Source organism: Ictidomys tridecemlineatus, chromosome 11 (assembly GCF_052094955.1).
Source record: "Ictidomys tridecemlineatus isolate mIctTri1 chromosome 11, mIctTri1.hap1, whole genome shotgun sequence".
NCBI classification, from domain to species: Eukaryota; Metazoa; Chordata; class Mammalia; order Rodentia; family Sciuridae; genus Ictidomys; species Ictidomys tridecemlineatus.
Window position 1 is genome coordinate 21,290,279 of NC_135487.1, and position 27,012 is coordinate 21,317,290.

The 27,012-nt window shown below is 38.2% G+C and overlaps 2 protein-coding genes across 2 annotated transcripts in view; one reads left to right on the forward strand and one right to left on the reverse strand.

Annotated features, from left to right (window-relative positions):
- Positions 1-25,210, reverse strand: part of Snrnp40 (small nuclear ribonucleoprotein U5 subunit 40) — a 35,375-nt gene extending 10,165 nt beyond the window's left edge. Inside the window, exons 1-5 of the mRNA XM_005317723.5 lie at positions 25,014-25,210; positions 23,584-23,713; positions 21,396-21,489; positions 18,735-18,900; positions 8,639-8,761 (exon numbers count right to left, since the gene is read on the reverse strand). Of these exons, the coding sequence (XP_005317780.1) occupies positions 8,639-8,761; positions 18,735-18,900; positions 21,396-21,489; positions 23,584-23,713; positions 25,014-25,157 (657 nt within the window). The 5' untranslated portion in view covers positions 25,158-25,210. The remainder of the gene's footprint in view (positions 1-8,638; positions 8,762-18,734; positions 18,901-21,395; positions 21,490-23,583; positions 23,714-25,013) is intronic.
- A 116-nt stretch (positions 25,211-25,326) lies between these two features.
- Zcchc17 (zinc finger CCHC-type containing 17) overlaps positions 25,327-27,012 on the forward strand; it is a 50,963-nt gene continuing 49,277 nt past the window's right edge. The window contains exon 1 of the mRNA XM_005317725.5: positions 25,327-25,482. The gene's annotated coding sequence lies outside the window, so the exon portion shown is untranslated. The remainder of the gene's footprint in view (positions 25,483-27,012) is intronic.

Below are 27,012 nucleotides of genomic sequence, written 5' to 3' on the forward strand. Positions count from 1 at the left end.
GAAAAAAAAAAAAAAAAACCTTTGTATTTTTTTTTTTTTTTTTTGGTGGTGTTGGGGATTGAACCAGGGCCTTGTGCATGAGAGATAAGCACTCTACCAACTGAGCTATATCCTAGCCCAAAACCCTTGTCTTTTAAAAAAAGAGTCAAAGTGACTATATTTGACTTGATATAAATTAATGTCAAATATTAAGATAAAGTTCAATGTAAGAAAATTTGCATAGAAGTCATTTTCAAAGCATAACAAAATGTAGTAGACATTAAAGAAAAAATAAATAGCATTTAAAATGATTACATTGATTCTTAGTCACTAAAAAGAAATTATTAGGGGCTGGGGTTGTGGCTCAGTAGTAGAGTCCTTGCCTAGCAGGCATGAGGCACTGGGCTCAATCCTCAGCACCACATAAAAACAAAATAAAGATATTGTACCCATCTACAACTAAAATAAATATTAAAAAAAGAGAAATTATTAGAACTACATAAAAATAAGTAAACATGTAATTTAAAGACATTATGAGTACATGTAAATTGTGTATAAGAAAATATGTAAGAATATTGATGCTTAAATTAATGTCATGTATATGTAAATATATATATATATTCACACACACACACACACACACACACACACACACTATAACCTAAATGTCAATAAAGTAAAAGATATGACATTAAATTATGATTCATAGGGGCTGGGGATGTGGCTCAAGCGGTAGAGCGCTCGCCTGGCATGCGTGCGGCCCGGGTTCGATCCTCAGCACCACATACCAACAAAGATGTTGTGTCCGCCGAGAACTAAAAAATAAATATTGAAAATTCTCTCTCTCCTCTCTCACTCTTAAAAAAAAAAAATAAATTATGATTCATAAGCACATTGGAACATTATGAATTCTCACAAAGGAGATAGATTGGCAGAATGGAAAGAGAGGCGATTTAGGATTAAGAATAACCAGTAGTTATGTGTCACTGGGCCACTAACCCTTTCTGAGGACAGGGAAAACATCTACTTCTTATGGCTGTTATAGGAATTACAAATAAGAATGCTTAGCATATGCCTGGTACTTGGCAGGCCCTCAATAATTTTGGCAGCTATTATTAAGCAGTTCCTAAAAATAATTCTGGAATCCAAATGCAAAAATATTTACATAATAAGCAAAAAAGGGAAAATACAAAACAATATTTATATTTACATAAACTGCAACTATGTAAAATAATTATTAACACTGCCAGCAATAGTCTGGATGTCACATGGAAAAACAGTAATTTTGTGAAGGTTATCGGTATTATACAAAACTCTTTCCAAATTTTATTTAACACTGCCATGTAATTTTTCTAAGTGAATAAAATTTTTGCTGTCTTCTAAAGCTAGGCGCTTTCTCTCATCCAGACGTGAGTTAGGTATTGTATGCTGGAGTAATACATAAGACAGACAACTCTACTTTCTCCATCCATAACTCATTCATGTGTACAGCCTAACACACTTCATATACCATCATTTTTTTGTGTCAGGATGTTTGCTGCCTCAGTAATCAGGAGAGCTTGAAATGGTTGACACTCTATTAAAGCTTTTGTCCTTTCTCTTCAGAGAAGGCACTGCTGAAATCTTTACCTTAGTAACAAGTAGGAGAGAATGCACTTGCCACCAATCTCAGCACTTATGTGCTATTTCCAGACTTTCTTCTTTGAGGCCTATACCTTGTTTGTGTAGGAACAAAAAATATCTGGGATTTGCCACAGAAAGAATGAATAGGGCACTAATTTAAGCAAAACATTTTGCAAATGTCCTAATCAGCTATTCAATGAACATCTGGGTATCTGATCAGTGGCAACCACTATTGGAGATTTAAAGGGACAGAGTTCCTGCTCTCAAGCAACATTTAGTTTAGCAATGAAAACAGTCTTGCCAACAAGTATTGAAAGGCCTATTTGCAGTGTAGTAGCAGAGGGGGCAAAAGGTTTAACTCTTGTAGAACAGGGATGAGAGAAGCTTTCCCAGAGAATAAAGTATTTGAGCAAGGTAAAGAAGAAGGAAGAGATTTTTCCTTTCTTTCTTTTTTTGGTGGTACTAGGGATTAAACCTAGGTTCACACATATTAGACAGGCACTCTACCACTGAGCTACATCGTCAGCCCTTTTAAATTGTGAGACAAGAGTCTCTCTCATTAAGTTGTCCAGGCTGTCCTCAAATTTGGGATCATCTGGGCTGGGGTTTTGGCTCAGTGGTAGAGCGCTTAACTAGTACACATGAGGCACTGGGTTCGTTCCGCAGCACCACATAAAAAATACTAAATAGTGGCTGGGGATGTGGCTCAAGCGGTAGCTCGCTCGCCTGGCATGCGTGCAGCCCGGATTCAATCCTCAGCACCACATACAAACAAAGATGTTGTGTCTGTCCACCGATAACTAAAAAATAAACATTAAAAAAAATATATATATTAAAAAAAAAAAAGAATGGGAGCACAGATTTTATAAAAAAATACTAAATAGGGCTGGGGATATTGCTCAGTTGGTAGAGTGTGCCTTGCATGCACAAGGCCCTGGTTTCAATCCCCAGTACCTCACAAAAACAACCCCTCCATCCCAAACTAAATAAAGGTATTGTGTCTACCTACAACTAAAAAGATATATATATATATTTTTTTAATTTAATTAACAAAGCTTGCACCAGAATTTTTTGGTCTAAGTTTATTTGTCATAGAGAAAAGCTAATTTTTTTTTATTGGTTGTTCAAAAGAGAGAATTTTTTTTAATATTTATTCTTTAGCTTTTGTGGGACACAACATCTTTGTATGTGGTGCTGAGGATCGAACCTGGGCCACATGCATGCCAGGCGAGCACGCTACTGCTTGAGCCACATCCCTAGCCTAAAAAGATATATTAAAAAAAAAAAAAATTAGGATCATCCTGTCTCTGCCTCCTGAGTAGCTGGGATGACAGGCGTGTACCTCGCTGGAAGAGTTTTTTTTTTTTTTTTTTTAAATTACTTTGACCAAGTGGAAGTGTATTTCAAGGGAAAAGTGATGTGTGAAAGCAGAGAGCATGATAAAATTGCTAGATTGTAGGGAATTACACGGAGAGAAGAAACAGATTATGCTTGAGAGGTATATAACAGAGGTGAGCACACAAAAGGCTTTGAATACCTGACTTGGATTTTATTCCCTTCACTAGGGAGTCACAGAAGGGTTCAAAGTAGGGCAATGAGTTGGTTAGATTTGTACTCTGAAAAGATCTTTCTGGCTCAGATAATCAAAGAGATGAGACCAGAGGATAAGAAATCAAAAAACACTTATTTTATTCCTTTAAACAAACAAAACTACCAACTAAACTCCCATGTGGCTCAGAGCTCAGGTTTACATGAAACACTAAAGAACTGCCAGCCAGACCCTCAAGCCCTCAAGCAGGGATATGTTTTATTCTTTTTTCATTTTTCCTCTGACTTCCAGATCCTATCAAAGTCCCTAGAGACAGCATATTTACTCACAAAAGGGACTCCCATTCCTCATTTCTTCTTCCTTTTTAAAAACAGGCTGTGCTGAGAAGTGTCTTGTCACACCTGGCCCTCTCAACCATGCTGGGGATCACATCCAGGGCCTCATGCATGCTAAGCACTGGTTCTATCACTGAGTTAAACCCTCAGTCCAAGAACCAAGTTCTTTTAGGAATACCTACTAATGTGCTGAGGCAGTATAGGGACTTGTCAAGCAATTAAATGCTAAAGCCTGTTGAGTCCCTAAGTGCTTAAAAGAAACCTGTTAATTGACCAGAGGCAACAAGACAGATTGGAAAGATTATCAGCCCTCTGAGGATACAGCTGCGATCCTGGCTTTACCATTGACTGAGTGATTGACTATGTGATCTTGGTTAAATCATTTAACATCTTAGGGCCTCACTTTAGTCATCCATAAAATAAGTCAGATGAACCAGAAGTTTAAGGTTTCTTGCAGGTTTGACATTCCTTGAGTCTATTTCTGATTGGAAAGGAGCCACTCTTTTCCATATTTAAAGAAATTTATGAGGCCCGAGGACAACTTCAACATAAGAGTGCTTCTGGGTCCAGGGGTAATTACTCTCCCCTAAGTATGTCACAACAGGGTATTTAGGTAGGGAGAAACCTAAGGAAGGAGCTCAATTTATCTTCTAACTAAATTCTAATAAGGTCTTACATTTCTCTAGCAATCCTTAATCATATAGGAGCAAAAAAGAAGACAACTAATTATAGCAACCTAACTTTAAATACTATTAATTGCTGCTGCCATTAAACAAAACAATAGGTCTGGGGCTGTAGCTCAGTGGCATAGCATATGCCTAGCACGTATGTAAGACACTGGGTTTGATCCTTAGCACTGCATAAAAATAAATAAAATAAAGGCATGCTGTCCATCTACAACTACAAAAAAAAAAAAAAGAAGCATACAAAAAAAAAACCAATTTGTATTCAAAATTGGCAACATTCTTATACTTGTTAACATATTACTACTATCATTATCATCATAATTTTTTCTTGTGGTGCTTATAATCAAATCCAGGGCCTTACTAGGCAAACTATGTACTTCTGAGCTATACCCCAAGCCTCTGACACTTTACTGTTCACCTGGAACTCTATCCTAAGGAAACAAATGCAGAAAAAGTTTTACAGAAACATGACCATAGCAGCATTAATTTGTGACAGTGGTACATACAAAATATAAATCAATGTCTAGTGACATGGTTGTGACTTACTAAATTGTAGAATATCCCAATAATAAAAATGATTGATGGGCTGGGGATATAGTTTAGTGGTACAGCATAATCCCCAGCATGGCAAAACAACAACAAAAAAGATGATAATGGCAGGTGACATGTATTAAACATTTACTATGAGCTTGCCATGGTGCTGGAATATCACATCTTTATTTAATTCATGTAACAATTACACGTGGTAGGCTGAATACTCCCATTTAGAGGTAAGAAATGGAGATTCAGAGAAGTTAAAGTCACTTTCTTAGCTAAGTGTGCTGGCACACATCTCTAGTCCCAGTTACTCTGTTGGCCAAGGAAGGAGAACCACTTCAGCCCAGGAAATCAAGACTAGCCTGGACAACATGGAAAGACCCTGTCTGCAAAAACAAAACAACAACAATAACAACAACAACAACAACAACAACAAATTTTTTGGGGGGTGCTGGAAATTGAAACCAAGGAAGGAGCTCAATCATCCCCAGTACCTACCTTTATATATATATAATATATATATGTTTAAATTTAGAAATAGGGTCTTGCTGAGTTGCTTAAGGCCTTGCTAAGTTGCCGAGGCTGACTTTGAACTTGTGATCCTTCTGCCTCAGTCACCTAAGTGCTGGGATTATAGTTGTCATAACATCTGGCCACAAATAACTTTCTAAAAATCAGAGCAATTAAGTGGAAGAATCAGAAAAATAATCCCAACATATTGTCCAGAAGGATAAGAGGGATATGATAGAGAGCAACTAGAGGAGGACCTATTCAAGTTTAGAAGTCCTCTCAGAGAAGCAGGAGTCTGAGCCAAGAAATAAGAACAAGAGCAAGTCAGTCATAGCAAGATCTGAAGTAGGCAGGTTCCTGACAAAGGAACTAGCTATAGGATAATAAATTTAAAAAACAGCATGTAAGATTTATTTTATTTTTTATTCTAACTTGTTATATATGACAGCAGAATGCATTACAGTTCATATTACACACATAGAGCACAATTTTTCATCTCTGGTTGGAAACAAAAAGCAGCATATAAGATTTTATCTAAAAGAAAAGACTGGAAAGTATAATGAAATATCAAGAGTGAATGAATTTGGATGATTATACCACAGTGATTTTATTTTTACTATTTTTCTTTTTGGTATCAGGGATTGAACCCAGGAGCACTCTACCATCAAGCTATATCCCTAGCGCTTTTTCTTTTTCTATTATTTAAAAAAAATTTTATTATTATTTTTTAGCTGTCAATGAATCTTTATTTATTTATACGCAGTGCTGAGAAGTGAATCCAGTGCCCAACACATTGCTAGGCATGTGCTCTACCCCTGCTATGATCCCAGTTCCCTCATTTTTTATTTTGAGACAGAGTCTCAATAAATTGCCCAGGCTGACCTCAAACTTGCAAGGCCTTCAAGTGAGTGGGATTATAGGTGTGTAACTGTGCCAGGCTCCTTTTCTTTTTACATTTTGTAAAGTATAAAAACTAACCAGGTGTGGTTGTACCTGCCTATAATTTCAGCAACTTGGGAGGCTGAGGCAGAAGGATCATAAGTTCATGGCCAATCTTGGCAAGTTAGTAAGATACAGTCACAATATAAAAAATAAAAAGGACTGAAGCTGGGGTTGTGGCTCAGTGGTGGAGCACTTGCCTAGCAAGTGTGAAGCACTGAGTTCAATTCTCAGCACCACATAAAAGTAAATAAATAAAAGAAAAAAAAAAAAAGAAAGAAAGAAAAAAAGAAAAAGAATGCAGAGAAGGTAGGGAGTGTAGCTCAGTGGTAGAAGTAAGTACCTGCCCTATGTTTGATATGTAGCACAGCAAAACGAAAACACAAAAAAAAACATGCCTAAAGAAAGGAGCTCACGAGAGCATTTAAGACAGAGGGATGAGGGCTGGGGTTGTGGCTCAAGCGGTAGCGCGCTCGCCTGGCATGCGTGCGGCCCGAGTTCGATCCTCAGCACCACATACCAACAAAGACGTTGTGTCCGCCCAGAACTAAAAAATAAATATTAAAAATTCTCTCTCTCTCTCTCCCTCCTCTCTCACTCTCTCTTTAAAAAAAAAAAAAAAAAAAAAAAAAAAAAAAAAAAAAAAAAAAAGACAGAGGGATGAGGCTGTAGTTATAGAACTTAAGAAGTCATGTCTGGTTCAGAATGGTTAGGGTGGTAAAACATATATAACCACCCCCCCCCAACACACACACACACACACACACACACACAAGAGAAAAGACCATAAAGGATCTACTGGATTTGGCAACAGAGAGATCACAATGGTATTAAAGGGAGCAATGCCCATAAAATAATAAAAGCAAAGGCCAGACTATTAGAGGTGATGGGAAGATATGGAATTGAGAAATAAAAGGGAAGTGAGGAACTAAAGACAGTGAGTCCATGAAAATCTTCAGGGCTTTTCTCTTAAGTGTTAAGAGTATGACTCTGGGGGCTAGGGATGTGGCTCAAGTGGTAGCGTGCTCGCTTGGCATGCGCGGGGCGCTGGATTTGATCCTCAGCCCCACATAAAAAAATTAAATAAAGATGTTGTGTCCACTGAAAACTAAAAAATAAATTAAAAAAAAAAAAAAAAGAGTATGACTCTGGAACCAAATTCTGGGTTTGACCTAAGTTTCCATTTCTTATAGCAGCGGAACCTTAGGTTATATTATCATGCCTCTTTTAGCTCAGTTTCTTCACCTATAAAATGGAATTGCTAGGGTCTATTTCAAGAAGACAGCTGTGAACCTAAACGAATGAATGATGCAAAGCTTATGAACACCACTTGACATAAAGCAAGCACTTTGTGTTAGATGATATCAACATTATCACCACCATCATCCTTTCCAAAAAGTTTGGCTACGAAGGGGAAGACCCTCAGGGCAATAGCAAGAGAGGGTGTGTGGCTGAAGGATGATACTACTTACCTTCCCTAGAAGAGACCTAGGCATGATGAAATGTTGATGAGAAGGAGAAACACAAAAGTTAAAAAAAGGATCTGGGCAAACTGATGGCATGGGTTTCTTGAGGATGAAAGAAGAGTTAAAACCCTTCCACTTAAAGGACCACTTTTGGATAAATATAAGGAAATTTTATCCACAGTAACTACAAAGAAAGCAAGGAGGGACAGGAATATAGTACAATCTCCAGGTAGGGACAACAGAGGAAGTTGGGTATTAACTAACAGGTACCATTCTTATGATAAAGCAGAATGTAAGGTCAAAGTCTGAGAGCCTCAAAGAAGCCAATAGATAAAGGCAGACATGAATTGTGTAGCTCCAAAAAAACACTGCACAACTACTGGCACTGGCTATGTCTAGGAACTCTGCCAGGTGCTTTAATAGACCAGGTTCAGTTAATAACCACCACAACCCTATGAGGCAGATACTACTGTTTGTTATTATTACTACCCTTGCTATTCTCCTGAGACAACAAAAGCTTAAAGAAATAAAGTAAAAGAACTTATTTCAAGTCACAAAACTAGAAAATGATAGAATTGGGATCATAATCCAAGTCAATTACTTGAAAACTTGAGTTCATGGTCTATTGTCTCTTTCTTAGAGAAGTTTAGGAAATTTCCTTTTCATAGGGTCAAAAAGAAACACATTGAGAGATGAGGGCAGGGAATCACAAACTGATTCACAGTTATCTCATAGGAATAAGACAGTTAAAATAAAAAATTTAAAAAAAATTTAAAAAAAAAAAAAGATTTTAAATGTCTTCAGGGAAGGAATGTAATGCATTCTGCATTTTTCACACAGACCCTCTCCCAGGGACTTCACACTTCAAATTAACTGCCTGGTTCTTAGTTTCAAGTTACTACCTTCCTATTAGTTGGCATTGAGTGCCAAGGCACCACAATTTCAGTTTGCAAAGATTTACTTCTAGGAGTGTATACTAGTGAAAGGGAATTATAACATAAACATCAAACATACCTTGATATCGTTGTCTATTCCACCAGAGATAATCTGATCACTTGTGTCATTGAAGGTTACAGCTAACACCTGGTAAGTGTTCTGAAATGTCTGGATGGCTGCTTTCTTCCGGATGTCCCAAAGCTGAAGCAGAGGAAAAGATGAGTCTAATAGTAATGTTACTCTTTATTTATTTATTTATTATTTTTTAGTTGTAGTTAAGACACAATACCTTTATTGTATTTATTTATTTTTATGTGGTGCTGAGGATCGAACCCAGGGCTTCACAAGTGCTAGGGGAGCACTCTACCACTGAGCCACAACCCCAGCCCAGTAATGTCACTCTTAAGAAGTAATCACATTGGGGGCATGGCTCAGCAGTAGAGCTCTGGCCTAGCATATGTGAGGCCCTGATTCAATCCTATATGTATTGTGTCCAACTATAACTAAAAAATAAATTACAATAGAAGAAATAATCACACAGGCAGGTGTGGTGGTGTATGCCTGGAATCCTGGTGGATTGGGAGGCAGCGGCAGGAGGATTGGGAGTTAAAGCCAGCCTCAGCAACTTAGCAAGACCCTGTCTCTAAATAAAATACAAAAAGGACTAGAGGGGGCTGGAATTGTGGCTCAGTGGTAAAGTGCTTGGTTGGCACACATGAGGTACTGGGTTCAATCCTCAACACCACATATAAATAAATAAAGGTATTGTGTTCATCTACAACAAAAAGTTAAAAAAAAAAAACAAAACAGTAATCACACAGTATACCCCTAAATTCAAGGACCCTGTGGACATAGACACATTTCTAACAGGGACACAAAGGTCATTTTAAAATCATAACAAAATGTATTAGGCATTAAAACAAATAAATAGCATTTAAAATGCTTACACTGATTCTTTATAACTAAAAGACATTATTAGAACTACAAACAAATAAGTAATAAATCACTTCACTTGTATTTCTGGACTCTTAGGATCCCCCTGCCTTAGTATCCCTGAGCTACTGTACCCTGTTCATATTCTTTTTCTAGGTACTGGAGACAGAACCCAGGGATGCTTTAACACTGAGCTACATCCCTAGCCCTTTTTATTTTTTGAGACAAGGTCTCACTAAGTTACGAGTTAAGTTGCTGAAGCTGGCCTTGAACTTGCAATTCTCCTGCCTCAGCCCTAAGTCACTGGGATTATAGACCTATGTCTGTGGCTTTCTGAAGGATGAGTCCAAAGGGTTTGCAGTTATTTTGCCTAATATGAAACTTTTCTTGAAAACATTTAAAGACAAATGCATTTGCCTCTGCTGTCTGGGGCAGGGAATAGGGCAAATGACAGACAAACCAAAAAGCTTGGGAGGAAAGGATAGGGAAGGAGAATGTGGGAAATAAGTGCTTTGAAAAGCTCTCATATATTCCTGGGGATCTGAGAAGGCCCTAAGCTCTCACCTCCAGCTGACCTTCAGGCTCTGTAAGACCAAGAAATGAATGATAATGCAGAGTTACAAACTGCCTAGCTCAGAGTTGAAGGTAGTCTCTGACACAGACACATGGCCAATCTGCAAAGACTGGCAGAATTTTTGTCATTCTAAATGATTAAGGAAACCTATGTCAATTACTAGCTTATTAGAATGCTTATGGAAAAAGACTTCAGTAGCTACACAGAAGAAAAAAAACAGATCTTACAAAAATAGTTTTAAAAAAAATCACAAACAATAACTGCAATAAGCAACAACAAACATTGTTGTTACTTTATATGTTTAAATATCTAGTTTTCAACAAAAAATTGAGTATGCAACACAATAGAAGAAAATAAAAAAAAAGAAAAAAGAAATAGTCTTTTCAACAAATGGTTCTGGGACAACTGGATAACCATATGGAAAAAGAATAAAACTAGGGCTGTGGGTATGGCTCCGTGATAGAGGGCTTGCCTAGCAAGTTTGAGGATGGGCTCATTCCCTAGCACCAAAGGAAAAAAGGAAAAGAAAAAGGCAGATAGATCCTTACCTCACATGATTTGCAAAATTTAATTCAACATAGATCAAAGTTTAAATATAAGAGATGAAACTATAAAAATTCTCAGAAGAAAACATAGGGGTCTTAGTGACTTTGGATTTGGCAACAAATCCTTAGATGCAACATCAAAAACACAGGTGATAGAGCTGGAGTAGTTGTTCAGTGGTGGAGCACTTGCCTGGCATGTGTGAGGCCCTGAGTTCGATCCTCAGTACCACATATAAATAAAGAAAATAAAAGATCCATTGACAACTAAAAAAATTAAAAAAGGAAAAGAACAGGTGGCAAATGCAAAAATAGATAAACTGGACTTAAATAATGAACTCTCACACATAATAGGTAAGCACTCCACCTCTGAGTTACAACCCAGCCCCAGAATAATGAACTCATATTAACTTAACAACAAAAATACAAATAGCCCAATCAGTAAATGGACAGAGAACTTGAATAAACATTTCTTGAGATGATAAACTGATTGATTACAATACCAGTTTATATCCTCTAGGATATCTTTAAAAACAAAACAAAACAAAAAAACCCAATAGGGCAAGGGGTATAGCTTAGTAGTAGAGTGCATGCTTAGCATGTATAAGGCTTTGGGTTACATACATCTCCAGGACAACCAACCAACCAACCAACCAACAAAAACCTCAACTTCCATACAAAAACAAAAAAACACACAAGTAATAACTAACATGTGGAACCCTCATATATTGCTGGTGGGAATATAAAATGGTGCTGCTGTTTTGTAAAAGTCTGTTTGTTTCTCAAAAAGTTAAACAAGAATTGTCACATGAGCCAAAAATTGACCTACTCCCAAAAGAAATGAAAACAGGTACTCATATCAAAACTTATTCATTAATGCTCATAGTGGCATTACTCATGACAATGAATAATTCTAATACTGAATTATCCAATGGATAAAAAAAAATGTGTGGAATACTCTTACAATGTAATATTTAGCCATAAAAAAGAATCTAATATCAATATATTTTACAACACATATAGATCTGGAAAACCTGCTAAATGAAAGAAGCTAGACATGAAAGGCCACATATGATTTTATTTATATGAAATGTCCAGATTAGGCAAATCAAAGAGAAGAAAAGCAGGTCAGCAGTTGCCAGAGGTAGGCAAAAATAGGGGTGATAAACTGGTTAATTACAATATCACCATATACCCTTTTAGGGGTGACAAAACATTCTGGTATGGATTATAGCAATGGTTGCACAACACTGAATGAACTAAGAGTCACTAAATTGCATATTTTTTGTTTGCTTTTTGGCAGTGGGAATCCAAATGCAGGGCCTCACACATGCTAGACAAATGCTCCACCACTGAGTCACATCCCTACAGCTGTATGCTTTTTAGGATAATTAAAATGGGGGTTGTGGTTGTGGTTCAGTGGTGGAGTACTTGCCTAGCACCTGTGAGGCACTGGGTTCTAACCTCAGCACCACATAAATAAATAAAGGTATTGTGTATATCTACAACTAAAAAATGTATTTAAAAAATTTTAAAAAAAGATGATTAAAATGGCAAATTTTATGTTAGCTACATTTTATCTCAGGTAAAAATATTACAGAAGATTATCAGAATGTCATGCAGAAAGGGTTGGTTCATAAAACAGATACATATGTGGAAGGGGGTAAATATTGAGTCACAATATAAAATATATTCCTTAATGTGGGTTGGGATAAAAAGTGTTTCAAAGTTACCGTGTTTAGACTATCTAGTTTAACCCCAACTTTTATAGATAAGGAAACTAAAGGTTAAAGAGAAGTGACTTGACAAAGAATCCCAGCAAGTCAACAGTAAAATGAACACTAGAATTTAATAGTCAGATTTTACTATTTAAATATTGTATTAACCTAAAAGTATTGAAATGTATGATTAATTTCACATTAATATATGCTTCTTTTTAAAAACGAACACATACATAATTATTATTTTCACGGTGCTGGGGATCCAACCTAGGGCCTTATGCAAAAATTCTATGCAGGTGCTTTGTTACAAAGTTACATCTAATTTTCATGAAAAAAATTTGGTGGGGGGACTGAACTTAGGGGTGCTTTATCATTAAACTATATCTTCAGCCCTTATTATTTTTAATTTTGAAAGAAGTCCTCACTAAATTGCTGAGGCTGGCCTTAAACTTGTAATCTGTTTGCCTCAGCAGCCTGAGACACTGGGATTACAGGTGTGGACTACTATGTTTTGCTAAACTTTTTAATTAATTAATTAATTTATTTTTTAAAAGAGAGAGTGAGAGAGGGGAGAGAGAGAGAGAGAGAGAGAGAATTTTTTTTTTTTTTTTTAATATTTATTTCTTAGTTCTCGGCGGACACAACATTTTTGTTGGTATGTGGTGCTGAGGATCGAACCCGGGCCGCACGCATGCCAGACGAGCGCGCTACCGCCTGAGCCACATTCCCAGCCCTTAATTTATTTTTTGGTACTGGGGATTGACCCAAGGAGTGCTTTAACACTGAGCTATATCCCCAGTCCTTTTTATTGTTGAGATGAGGTCTTCCTAAGTTTCTGAGGCTGGCCATGAACTTGTGATCTTTCTGCCTTAGCCTCCAGAGTCATTAGGGTTGTAGGTGTGTGCCACCTTTCCTAGACGCTACATTCTTTTCAAACAGCTACTTGATACATAAATAATAGGGGAGGAAAAGATGTCATAATAACTCTAGAACTCTGTACTCAGCTAGACAATTTAGTTGCATTAAAGAAAAAAAAAAGGCTTATAGCTGTATATTTTTAAAGTGTGGATAATACAGCAAGAGCCCAGGGATGTTTCAATAAATGACTGACAGAGGGCTGGGGATGTGGCTTGGGATGTGGCTCAAGCGGTAGCGCGTTCGCCTGCCATGTGTGCGGCGCAGGTTCAATCCTCAGCACCACATACAAACAAAGATGTTGTGTCTGCCGAAAAAACTAAAAAATAAATAAATATTAAAAATTCTCTCTCTCAAGTCTGGGTGCTCCAGAGACGCAGATCCTTAAAAAAAAACAAAACCTTGTGTCCGCCAAGAACTAAGAAAAAATAAATAAATGTTGAAATTCTCTCTCTCTCTCTGTCCCCCTCTGTCTCTCACTCTCTCTTTAAAAAAAAAAAAAAAAAAAAAAACAAAACCATGACTGACAGACATGAGAAGATGAACCAAAGGAAATTTTTTAAGTGTATGGGTCATTTCATTTAGAAGAGAAAGAATGTTAGCTGATTATGTTTGAAGTGTTAAAGGATTGTCATTGAAAAGAAAGGAATCAGCCATGGTATCTCACAAAAGATCTAATGGGCTTAAATTTAATTTTGTGGTCAAAAGGTAGAGTCTGAGTAGGACTGTGCCAAGATGCTTCTCCTCCCAATTCTCGTGGCTTAGGATGGAAAGTAGCTCCTACTTCATGGAAGCATGAACTAAAAAAGTCTTAGGTTGTTACTCAGATAAATGGTCCCAAAAGAGTGCTTCACTTCTTTCCTACAGAACACACCTCCTTCCCAACCCTTCTAGCTCAAGAGTCAAGCCAAATTGCTCATCTTGTAATTCAAGACCTTGACAATTTGAGCTCAGGCTCTGAAAGCCACATTCCCCCCTCTACCACCACCACTATGTATAGATGACACTTTCACCACATGAGAGCACTCAGCTAACTATCGTGTGTTGTAGGGATGCACTTTGTACTGATTCCCTATAATGAACTGCCCTTCATCGTGTAGATACTCTCCTTACCTCACTTGGGCTACTTCGGCCCATTCCCACCTCTAATCAGAACACCATCCATTCTTTAACCTATAACTATTCAGTCTTTAGGACTGAATAGTTCAGGAAAGAAAACAATTTACCACGTATATTGTATTTTACTTTTTTTTTTCCTTTGCCACCATGGATTGAACCCAGGGTCTCAAACATGCTGAGCACATGCTACTGAGCTACATCCCTAGCCCTCTCTTAACTTTTTTTTTTTTTTTTTTTTTAAACCAGAGGAAAGAATGTACTTGCAAAAAAGTAGGGGCTGGGTGTGCAGCTCCTTCATAGTGCTATCTGAAATCTTTGCTTTCTGTGAAGAACTGTGACAAGTACAAAGCAACATGATTTTCCCCCTTAGATGAAATGAAATTATTTATTTTATTCTTATACTTACAAACCTAGTAAAAGAAAACAACAAAGCCTTCCAACTTGATAAGTAGCTAAAAAGTATATATAAAAAGTTGTTCAACCTGCCAGAAATTTGCAGTTTTCTGAATCTGCAAAAGAAGAACTTTTTTCTCTGAGGGAAACAAATGTTGAAAACCGTATCACCAGCACTTAAATCATTACCATAGAATATGATTAGCTTTGACTTTAGTTTGAAAATTATGTGAAAAAATATTTTGATTTCTAAAAAACCTAACACTTAAAACCACATTGGCTTAAAAATATTTTTTATATATTTAAATATAAAGTATTACTTGGACATAACTAATCTTTTCCTTATGCATTTAATACCCCCGAGTGGGAGGAATCAAAATACTGGGTTCTCCCATAGTTTGTCTTCAGTTATTTAAGAAAGGGTGTAGAAGATACGTGCCTTCTGGAAACAAATAGAAGCAATCACTTGGCCCATGTCTGTCTCACTGATTCACGCCCATGTCCCTAGAAACTGATTATGTCAGGGAGGAGCCAGTTCAACAAATTAACAACAGCTTCTTTGTACAGCTAACAGATATTCCACACCTCCATTAGGTGTTTTGTCCATGGTTCTTTTTTTTTTTTTTTTAGAGAGAGAGAGAGAGAGAGAGAGAGAGAGAGAGAGAGAGAGAGAGAGAGAGAAAGAGAGAGAATTTTTTTAATATTTTTTTTTTAGTTTTCGGCAGACACAACATCTTTGTTTGTATGTGGTGCTGAGGATCGAACCAGGGCCGCACGCATGCCAAGCGAGCGCGCTACCGCTGAGCCACATCCCCAGCCCCTTTCCATGGTTCTTGAGTCACCTCAAGAGTGTATTATAACAAGAGCAAGATGATCTCATTTGTATAATCCCTTTGCAGTTCCATTTTTGTAGCTAGAATATAAATATTTGAGGGGAGAGAAGTACGTATGGGTATATATAGAAACAAACAACACAACCTGCTCTGGAAAATGGCTGCACAAGAAAGATGTAAGCTTTTTCCCTGATGTTGGGAGAATGCATGTTCAGGCTTTTGTTTTTATAAAGTATACAATAAAATAATAAGCCATTAAAAAAAGTTGCTTGATGATGCCTTAAATACAAATAATATACAAAAATTCAAAATAAGAAAAATGTATTAAAAAGCAATCATCTAGGGATATGATGATATACTGTCCATTAAAAAAATATTATTTTGAGTAATAAAGTTAAGATGATTCCAATTCAGGTTCAATTAAAAAAAGAAACCAAAACAAAGACATATAAAAAGGTATATAAAAAGCCCAGTAAAAGGTTTTTATGTGGTGCTGAGGATCAAACCCAGTGCCTCATGCATACTCAACGCTAGAGCGCTTGCCTAGCACATGTGAGGCCCTGGGTTCGATCCTCATCACCACATAAAAATAAATAAATAAAATAAAGGTATTGAGTCCAACTACAACTAAAAAATAAATCTTAAAAAAAAAGAAAGATGGGCTGGGGATGTGGCTCAATCGGTAGCGTGCTCGCCTAGCATGCGTGCGGCCCGGGTTCGATCCTCAGCACCACATACAAACAAAAATGTTGTTTCTGCCAAAAACTAAAAAATAAATATTAAAAAATTCTCTAAAAAAAAAAAAAAAAAAAGACACCTATTTGATTCAAATGTATGAATTGCCAAGATCATTGTACTGTCACGTGTAACTAATAAACAGCAGTAACCACCAAAAAAAAAAAAGAAAAAAAGAAAAAAAGAAAGACAGCATAGATATAAAACTCTTTTTTTGCAGTACTAGAAAATAAAAGGCGAAAGGAGGACAGAAAGATAAATATGATGAGGCTGGGATTGTGACTCAGGGGTTCAGCGCTTGCCTGGCATGTGTGAGGCCCTGGGTTCGATCCTTAGTACCACACAAAAATAAAATAAGAAAGATAAAGGTATCTGTCCATTTACAACTAAAAATATGTATATATAAAGATAAATATGAGAACGAAGACAAAAAAGTGAAAGTAACTAAGAGGAAATGGAAAGCATAAAAACAAGTTTCTAGATGTTTATAATAGAAGGCCCTCAATGTTTGTTAATAAAATCCATTAGGGCATTTCTGTCTCTTCTTGTGTTTTGCAATGCCAATTAGCAAGTAGCCACCGTTAGGACTTTCCAACTGGCACACCCCTGTAATCTCAGTGTCTCAGGAGAGTGAGGCAGAAGATCCCAAGTTCGAGGCCGGCCTGGACAATGTAGTGAGACTGTCTCAAAATCTCAAAAAGACTTGGGGATATAATTCAGCAATAAAAAAAAAAATACCTATCCAACTACAGTATACCTAGTTTAGGACTCTGGGCTTAGAAACCAGTCCTAAACCAGAATTTCCTTTTAGCCAAGCATCAAGGGTATACCCAGTGTTTGCTCAGCATTTGAGGCCCTGGGTTCAAGGGAAAAAAGAAAAAAGTAAAAAAGCAACAATCAAAAGGTTAGTATTTTTTTTCGGGTGTATGCCTTCAAGTCCCCCTGTTTAACCATTAAAATGAAACAAAGAACCAATTAGTGCAACAAAGATGGACCCCCTGGAACTAAGAAGCAGTGTGTCCTTGTGTACCTTTGACACAAGTTGATGTTTCTAGGTCTCATTTTCTTCATTTGTAAAATGATGCTGCTGGATGAGATCAGTGGCTCCTAAAATGTCAGACCTGCTCTAACAAGCCACACTTGAAGAACCCTTTAAAAAATTCTGATTCCCATTTCAGAGCCACTGAACTGGAATCTTTAGGTAGTTTAATGGATTCTAATATACATACATACATATATAGCGGGAAACTATTACACTAAATGACCTTTATGTTTCTGGGCTACTAAAACCATTTACTGGGCTTTTTATATGTCTTTAATTTCACAATAATCTTGTAAGACATTTATATTACTAAAGATCAAGAAACTAAGCTTTGGCTCTTCCTCCTCCTGTTAAGCGGCCTGAGGCGATCTGTAAAAATGGTTTGCTCTCTTGACCTGGAAAATCCACACAAAATCACGCCAATCAAGAGGTTCAAATCTTGGTGTTCACTTTAAGAAACTGTGCAGCCACCAAGTACCAGAAAGACGTCACTTTAAAGAAGCAATGTGTGCCATTCTGCCATTATAATGGTGGAGTTGGGAAGTATGGCCAGGTAAACAGTAGGGCTGGACACAGGGATGGTAGCCCAAAGAGTGCTGAATTTTTGCTGCATATGCTTAAAAATGCAGAGAGTGATGCTGAACTCTAGGGTTTAGACACAGATTCTCTGGTCATTGAACATATAGAGATGAACAAAGCACCCAAAGTGTGCCGCTGTACTTACAGAGCTCATGGTCGGATCAATCCAGACATGAGTTCCCCCTGCCACAGCGAGATGATCCTCACTGAAAAGGAACAAACTGTTCCTAAACCAGAAGAGGAAGTCATACAGAAGAAAAAGATATCCCAGAAGAAATTAAAGAAACAAACCTTTTTTTTCCCCCTGAAAATATTTAGTTATAGGTGGACACAATATTTAGTTATAATTATAGTAAATTAATTCTAATTTTATGTGGTGCTGAGAATTGAACCCATTGCCTCATGCATGCCAAGTGAGTGCTCTATCTCTGTGCCACAACCCAGCCCCAAGAAACAAAAACTTATGGCACAGGAATAAAATAAATGCAAAAAAAAGAGTAGAGGAAAAAAAAAAAATCTGAGTCAAGAAAAGTGAACTGCTCAAGGTCCTACAATTAATAGCTTGAGCCAAGGATCAAATCCTCATGGTCCAGTTTGTTCCGGGTAGTAATTTATTCTATGTTTCTAATATTATTCTGTAGGGTAATTAGGGTAATTAAAATAGTGCATATAATTTTAAATGGGAACTGTGCATATAATTTTAAATGATTACTAAAACTGTTTTGCAGAGGAGGGTACAGCACAGGTGGGAAGGCAAGATAAAATTCATAAAGACTGAGAATACCTACCTTTACAGTACCATCATCACTGCCAGTGCAGACAAGCTGGGGTCCCCTCCTGGCTGGATAACAGGAATTCACAAAGGAAGTATGTCCCTTCAGCCTTTTAACCCTCTCTCCTGTTTCACTGTCCCACACCGCCACAGTTTTATCTGTGGATGCTGAGAAGAGCATACTAGAAGGTAAGAGGAAGAACACAAAAGAAATAAGTGGAAATCAACAAAAATAATCTGTCTTTCCCAATTGCCAAAATGAGACAGATTCTTCCAGATCACTGACCAATTGTGCTGTCATTTTTGGTATGCCTTACACTATTCATGGAACTCCTACTCATGTTCTACACTCAATGAAGTTTAAAAACGTTCCTTCTGGGCTGGGGTTGTGGCTTGGTGGTATAGTGCTTGCCTAGCATGCATGAGGCACTGGGTTTGATCCCCAGTACCACATAAAAATAAAATAAAGAGGGGCTGGGGTTATGGCTGAGCAGTAGAGTGCTTGCCTTACATGTGTGAGGCTCTGGGTTTGATCCTCAGCACTACATTAAAATAAATAAATAAAAGTACTGTGTCCATCCACAACTAAAAAATAAAAAAATAAAGATATTGTGTTCACCTAAAACTAAAAAAATAAATATTAAAAAAAATGTTTCAGGGCTGGGGTTGTGGCTCAGTGGTAGAGTGTTCGTCTAGCATGTACGAGGTACTGGAATCGATCCTCAGCACCACATAAATGTAAAATAAAGATATTATGTCCATCTAAAACTAAAAAATAAATGTTAAAAAAAAAAGTTTCCTTTGGAGTCCCCATGACTCCATGCCCATTACAGCAGATTTTCCTCTTTTGTGATAGCTAGCACGTTACAGATAAGACATCCTTTCACTTGGAAATGTCTGGTCACTCCCTGCTGCGGTAGAGGTAAGACAGAATGCAGCAATTCTTCATCTGAGTAACTCCAATCCTTTCTCTAAAAACTAGTTTTTATTTTGTCTCTAAGGATTAATTCTAAGTTAAGCCTGATCTTAAAACACATTTTTACTTAAAATATACAATGCTATACACCAGTAGATGGAGCATCCCAACAGGCTAAGAAATCAGAAATGTAAAATAAATCAACATTAACCAAAATGCCTACCAAACTTTTACAACCAAATTTCTATATTATCTACAGATATTCTAAAAGCACGCAATTATGTTTATGCTAACAGAGATTAAGTGAACAATGTTAGGGGCAAAAAAATCAGTACATAAGATCGTATAAACTGGGCAGGGTGGCACAGGCCTGTAATCCCAGAATTTCAGGAAGCTGAGGCAATAGGATCATAAGTTCAAAGCCATCCTCACAGCAACTTAAGTGAGGCCCTTAGTGAGACCTGTCTCAAAATAAAAAATAAAAAACAGGCTGCAGATGTGGCTCAGTGGTTAAGCATCCCTGAGTTCAATTCTAGGTACCAAAAAAAGAAATTGTATATATCTCTAACAAATATATCAAAACTAAACTTGTGGGCTGGGGCTGCAGCTTAATGGCAGAGCACTTGCCTAGCATGTGTGAGGCACTGGGTTCAATCCTTAGTACCACATAAAAATAAGATAAAGACATTCTGTCCATCTACAACCACAAAAAAAAATTATAACAAAACAAAACCAAAAAACTCTACTTGTGTATGTGGTATGTGTTAACTGAACTTTGAATTCAGGGGTTCTTTACTACTGAGCTACATTCCCAGCTCTTTTTATTTTGAGTCAAGGTATTGCTAAGATGTCCAGGCTGGCCTCAAAATTCTAATCCTCCTACCTCAGCTTCCCCAAGTAGCTGGGATTACAGATATGCACCAACACACCAAACAAAAATAAATAGTTGGGATAGAAAAATGCTTTAGAAAAATATATAACGTTAATAGTGACTATTTTTGGATGGCAGGAACATGCACTTAAAAAAAAACAACAACAACAACAAAAAAACAAACCTATCTGGGACCAGCGCTATAGCTCAGTGGCAGAGCACTTGTCTAGTATGTATGAGGCACTGGGTTTGATTCTTAGTACCACATAAAGAAAAAAAAAAAAAAAACTCAAATAAAACAAAGGCACACCATTTATCTACAATTATAAAAAATTAAAAGAAAAACCTATCTGCTTTTTTTTTTGGTTTCTTGAAATTGTATTTTGTTACTTTCATAATAAAAGTAGCTCATTTCTACAGATAAAATTATATTTTGCTTTGTGTCTTATAAAACAAAACAAATTTATCTGGACTACTGTTAGATGACAGTGACAATGTATTTATAATTGCATACATAGATAACAAATACCTAACTTCCTAACAGTAATAAGGATAATAAAGTGGCTATCTAAAATGTAGCCATTTTTGATAAAAAGGTTTCTTTTTTTTATATATATATATATATTTGTAGATGGACAGTATACTTTTTTTTTTTTAATATTTATTTTTTTTTAGTTCTCGGCAGACACAACATCTTTGTTGGTATGTGGTGCTGAGGATCTAACCCGGGCCGCACGCATGCCAGACGAGCCCGCACTACCGCTTGAGCCACATCCCCAGCCCCATAAAAAGGTTTCTTAAGAGAAGCTAGCTCAAGGTCAAAAGGTGAAAGGACTCTAAGAGGTATTAGTATGAGAAGCAGTTGTCATTCCATTATGCATAATACTCACCTGCCATCTGTATTATAATGCAGTTCCATCACTGCTCCACTGTGTCCTTTCAATGTAGCATAGTTATCACAGTCACCATAGACATTCCACAACACTGTTAAGGAGAGAGGTGTTTTGTGGGTATTAACATGCAAAACAAAGCAATCTACTGGCTGTGAAAGGTTACTCATTGTTTGCATGGTAGTGCACACCTGTAATCCCAAGCTACTTAAGAGGTTAAGGTCAGCTTCAGTAATTTATTGAGACCCTGTGTCAAAATAAAAAAGGGCCGGGGATGTAGCTCAGTGATAGAATGCTTCTGGGTTCAATCTCCTAGTACCTGCCCCTCCACAAAAAGTTGTGAATTAACCATCAGAATAGTCTGAAATTATACTCTCTTAGAACACTGCTCGTTTGACAAAGTGAACCAATTTTCTTGACACTAAAATAAAAATGATGACATATTTTTTAACTAATAATAGGAAAAAAGATAGTTCTTGAAAATTTTAATTTTCTTCCCTGTAATTTTAAAAAAGTTGACACCTACTTCTATAAACATGTTATGAGTCTGCGAAAATGATAAGACTTACAGAATCTACAACTTGGAGGTCACATGGCAATGACTGAACTACATTCCTGATTCCACACTTAGTAACTACTACATGTCAAGTGTTAGAATAAATGAGAAGACATTGTTCTTTTCTTCAGGGAGAATGGTCTCGAAAGGATTTATGTTTTGAGTGTTATTATGGATTACCTACCTAGGTAAGATATATATATATGTGTGTATATATATATATATCTCTACAGATGTGAAAATAACTTTTCTGCCAACAAAACTACTACTTTCTAGTGTAATGAAATTAAGCATATCAATATTGATAATCATAGAAGTTCAACAAAGATCCCCAAGTCTTCCAGATACTTAGCTACTGGTAAGAATAAGGATCACAGGACTAAAACACCCAAATCAAAATGGGCAGTGAAGGGCTGGGGTTATTGCTCAGTGGCAGAGTGCTTGCCTAGCATGTGTGGGACACTGGGTTCAATCCTCAGTACCACATAAAAATAAACAAAAAATTTACAAAAGGAGGGGGTAGTAAAACATATATAATCCACTCTGAGGCAGAGTTAAAAGAAAAAGAAAAAAAGGCAAAGGACTCATTTTACTTCATAATCATCTGATTATAAGACAATGAAGAATAAAGCCACAAGAAAAAAAAAAGTGAGATAATTCTGTTATGCTCTCTCTTGCTTTTTCAAAACCCCCTTTCATCCTTTCTTCTTCTTCTTTTTGGTATTGGGGATTAAACCTAGGGCTGCTTTAATACTGAGCTAGATTCTCAGCCCTTTAAATGTTTTATTTTGAGAGTCTTGCTACATTGCTTAGGGTCTAAGTTGTAGAGACTGGCCTAGAACTTGCAATCTCCCTAGTTGCTGGGATTATACTCATGTGCCACTATGCTCAGCTGACTCCCTGCTTCAAAGTAATTTCTCCCCACTCCTGTTTTTGCAGTTCTAGGGATTCAACCCATGGCCTGTGTATGCTAGGCAATGCTGTACTACTGAGCTACAGTCCTAGCCTGATTTTTCAACAATGGGTATTCCTGAGTAATAATAGCTAAGAATCTGATAGCAGTACCTAATGATGTACAGGTCAATTATCTGAATGAGTTACTATTTTAGGATCCCCTCCTTCCTTCATATATGCTAAGATTCAGGGTATGGATCAAGAAGAAGGTCTCATACCTTTAAGAAAGGAAAGTTCTCTCTTTCCTCATAACCATCATCAATCTGTTAATCCTATATTGTCTTGCCTAAATTAGTTTAAAATCTGCCTTTATGAGGAATATATTCTAAACCACAGCCAATTCACTTTTCCAATTAGCAGAATAGTTCCTTCTTTCTGTATATATACCACATGGACTCCAAATTCTACACCCAAGTGATCACTCTACATTTTTATGTCTGGATTTTAGCATGTTTGCCACGCAGTTTATGTTGCCAATTTAGACACATAATTTACGTGCTATCCAAAAAAAAAATTTAAAATCACTATTTGGCAGAGAACAATTATTCCAGATTCAAAAACTATGCTTTGGGCTGGGGATACAGCTGAGTAGATAGAATGCTTGCATTGCATGCATAAGGCCCTGAGTTCAATCCCCAGCACTGCAAAACAAAAACAAAAAAACAAACTATGCCTCACATATCAGTCGGTCAAATCCTGCAGATGCTAAGGTGGATCCATTTGGGTGAAACTTGCAGCAGTACACTTCTCCTTCATGTCCTGAGAGCAGCATGATTGGGGCTTGAAGGGAGGAACATCTTGGAGGTCCCTAAACAAAAGATAAGTATGAGGTAGCCACTGCTGTATGGCAAAGGAGGCTGCAAAATTGCAGGGTAAAGAGTGAAGGGAAAAGATCAGGAAAATGCTTAAAATGCTTTAGAGAAAGGCAGCTCTACTCAAGTAACTCATGCCTCTATTTTGATACCCACCTGATCATTCCAATAGAAATAAGGAATTTGATTACTCTGAATGAAATAGAAAGTCATTGGAAAGTTTTCAGCAGTCATATAATTTGATGTTTGGAAGGATGCCCCTGGCTGTTAGATTGATATTATAGAGTGTCTACACAAGGATAAAAACAGAAATACAAGGCCCCTCTTGCAATAATTCCATATGACATAATGACTTTAGAGCCTAGTGGTTGACTCAGGCCTGCAATCCCATCTCAGGAGACTGAAGCAGGAGGATCTCAAGTTCAAGACCAGCCCAGAAACTTATGGAGGCTCTAACCAACAATTTTTTAAAAATAGGGCTGAGGATGTAGCCCAGCGGTAAAGCTCCTCTGGATTCAATCCCTAGTAACAACAACAAAATGTAAGTAGTAACAGTAATAGAGTTAAAAAAAAAAAAGTGGCAGTAATTCTGTATATTATCCAGATCTATTGGGGTCTATGCCATCAGGATTTGCTGACAAGCTGATCGTATTAGTATGGTAACAGAAGTGTGATCATCTCCATTTTACAAGAAACACAGGAGAACGGATCCCAATTCGAAATCTATTGCTTATTGGATAAGGGTTTGTTTTCCCACCTCCAAAATGGGAAAGTAACAGTTTCTAACTCTTACGCTGACACCAAGACTAATATAAACTTTATATACAAAAACATTTAGTACAAGGATCAATGAGTTCATTCAGTTGCTGTTAATAACACTAGTGCAGAGAAGTAAACGGAAAAGTGACTTGCCCCAAACCCCAAAGAGAGCCAATATTATTTATTTCCCTTCCTCCTTCCCTCACTATTCATTCGTCCATTCTACAAATGTTTCTGAATGTTTATTTTTATGCCGGATCCCCGGGATATTTAGGATGCAGAAGCCCGGGCCCTGATTGTGAGCCCAAGGTTCTTAAACTAATTTCAATGCTGCCTCATAGGGCAGTCGAGAGATTTAAAACGTGCCTCAAACATAGAAACATGTACGGAACATCCACGTGATACTGGTCGCTTTTATTGTCTATCTATTTTAATTTCAGGTGCATTCTCACCCCGCAGTGCGGGATCATCAGGTACCGGCGCTAGGAAGAGACCAGGATGAGCTGAGGGCCGAAGGCCGCCGGCCTCTTTTCTTACCGCTTGCAGTAAAGCTCCCGGAGTCCCCTGTTGCTGCCCGGCTCCGGGGCCCGACCCCGCTGCTCCCAACAGTAACTCATGCCGCTGCCGCTTGACGGGAACCAGCGGCAACTCCGGGCCCTTGCGCTTCTGCTGTTCTATCATGGCGGTACCCGCTGTCCTCAGCGCCGCCACTGACCGCGCTGACAACTTCGGGCGGCCTGTGATTGGCTCCGGTTTAGTCCTTCCTCCAGAACTTCCGATTTGGAGAAGCCAATAGTCTTTCAGTATTTCCCTCTTGCACCGCCCTCTGGATACTCTCTTGTTATTGGTCATATTTTTCCTGACGTCACGAGAGTGCAATTCCAGGGTTGGTGAACGCGGCTGGCGTCCCTCCTAGGCGCGCTGGGTCTTGTGGGTGGGAACGCTCTGACTGGGTTTGGCGTTTCGGGCAATAAGGCGGCCTGGGGAGATCTGAAGCTGACGCCAAGTGAGTTTGAGGGAGAGTCGGGGTGGGTGCTTCCTCGAATCTAGAGGCAAAGCCAGTCTTGTGCGGCCTGAGCCTGCCCTTCTCAGCTGAAGGCTCTGATTGCAAGGGGGCGGGAGTTCTGAGTTCTGATAGCCCCTTTGCGGGCAGGAGCAGAGCTTTGGGGTCTCTAGCGGCAGGACTGAGACCCAGCTGCTGCTGGTCGTTGATGGCTGCTGCCTTCGACAGACCCCTGCTATGTCCAGCCCTGTGCCTGGCGTTCCGGGAAGACAGGCCACTCTCCCAGCCTAAGTGGGGTGCCCCTTTGGCTGAGGAGGCCGACTTGTTTCTGCCACTGATTTTGCAGTCATTTATGAGAGCCTCCTGTACTCCCCTGAGAGAGAGAGAGCGATGAAGGAAATGTCCAGCTCCTTCTCCAGAGCACAGCTTTACTGAGCGAGATTCAGACCCCGGAGCCAAGTCTTCTCAGTCGCCCTACTGCTATTTCTTGTGCAGAGCGTGAGGGGATACATTATGAACCAAACATGGCCCCTATCCTCAGGTGGTTAGAGAGTGTTGGGAAAAACAGATGTTAAACAGTGAGCTCACTAATAAATGGAAGCGCTGCTGGTGCTTTTCACGCCTGAAGTAAGCAGGAAGGCTTTTCTGAGGAAAAGATGCTTGAGCTGATATCTGATGGAAGAATTCTAATTATACGGGAAGAGGGGAGGGCAGAGCATACCATACAGAACAGCATGGACAGAGGTCTCATATCAGTTTAGGAATATTAAAACAAAGAGCCAGTGTGGCTGGTATAAAGAAACCAAAGGGGAGTATGATACAAGATGAAGCTGGAGGTGGTAGAGATTAGGCCTTGCAGGGATTTGTAGCTTTTACTTCTAAAGGGAGAGAGAGTTTTCCCTCTCCTAGGGAGTGGGGCTTAATGGTGTGAACAGGTTGGAGGGAAGGGAGCCCTAGAGGATACAGATAGATGTCTTAGAGTATGTAGTGATCCTGGTCAGAAAGGTCAACAGGACTGAGATGGAGCTGCAGAAAATTAGATTCTAGAGGTATATAGGGGGTGAGTGGATGAGAATGATTTGGTGATGGACTGGATTCACAGAGTGAAGAGACAAAGATAGCTTCTAGGTTTCTGACATATGCAGTTGAATATATTATGGTAGTGTTCACTGTGATAGGGAACACCAGAAGATGACTGGAGATGAATTTTGTTTGTTTTTGGTACTGGGGATTGAATCCAGTGGCGCTCTTCTTCTAAGTTGCTGAGCTTCACCCCTGTAGGTTTCTGAGTCTGATCTTGAACTTGGTGCCCTTCTGCCTTAGCCTCCCAGGTTGCTGTGATTATAGAAGTGTGCCTCTGTGCCTGGCCAACACCAGTTTTTTGTCTGTTGTGGTTTTTTGTGGGGAGGTAATTGATAACATCGAGGAGGTGGTTTGAAATCAATCTTTGGTTCTCAGTATAGAGAATTGTATTGGAAATATAAATTTGAGAGTAATTTGCATATATGTGATAATTGAACAATGGGTGTGGAT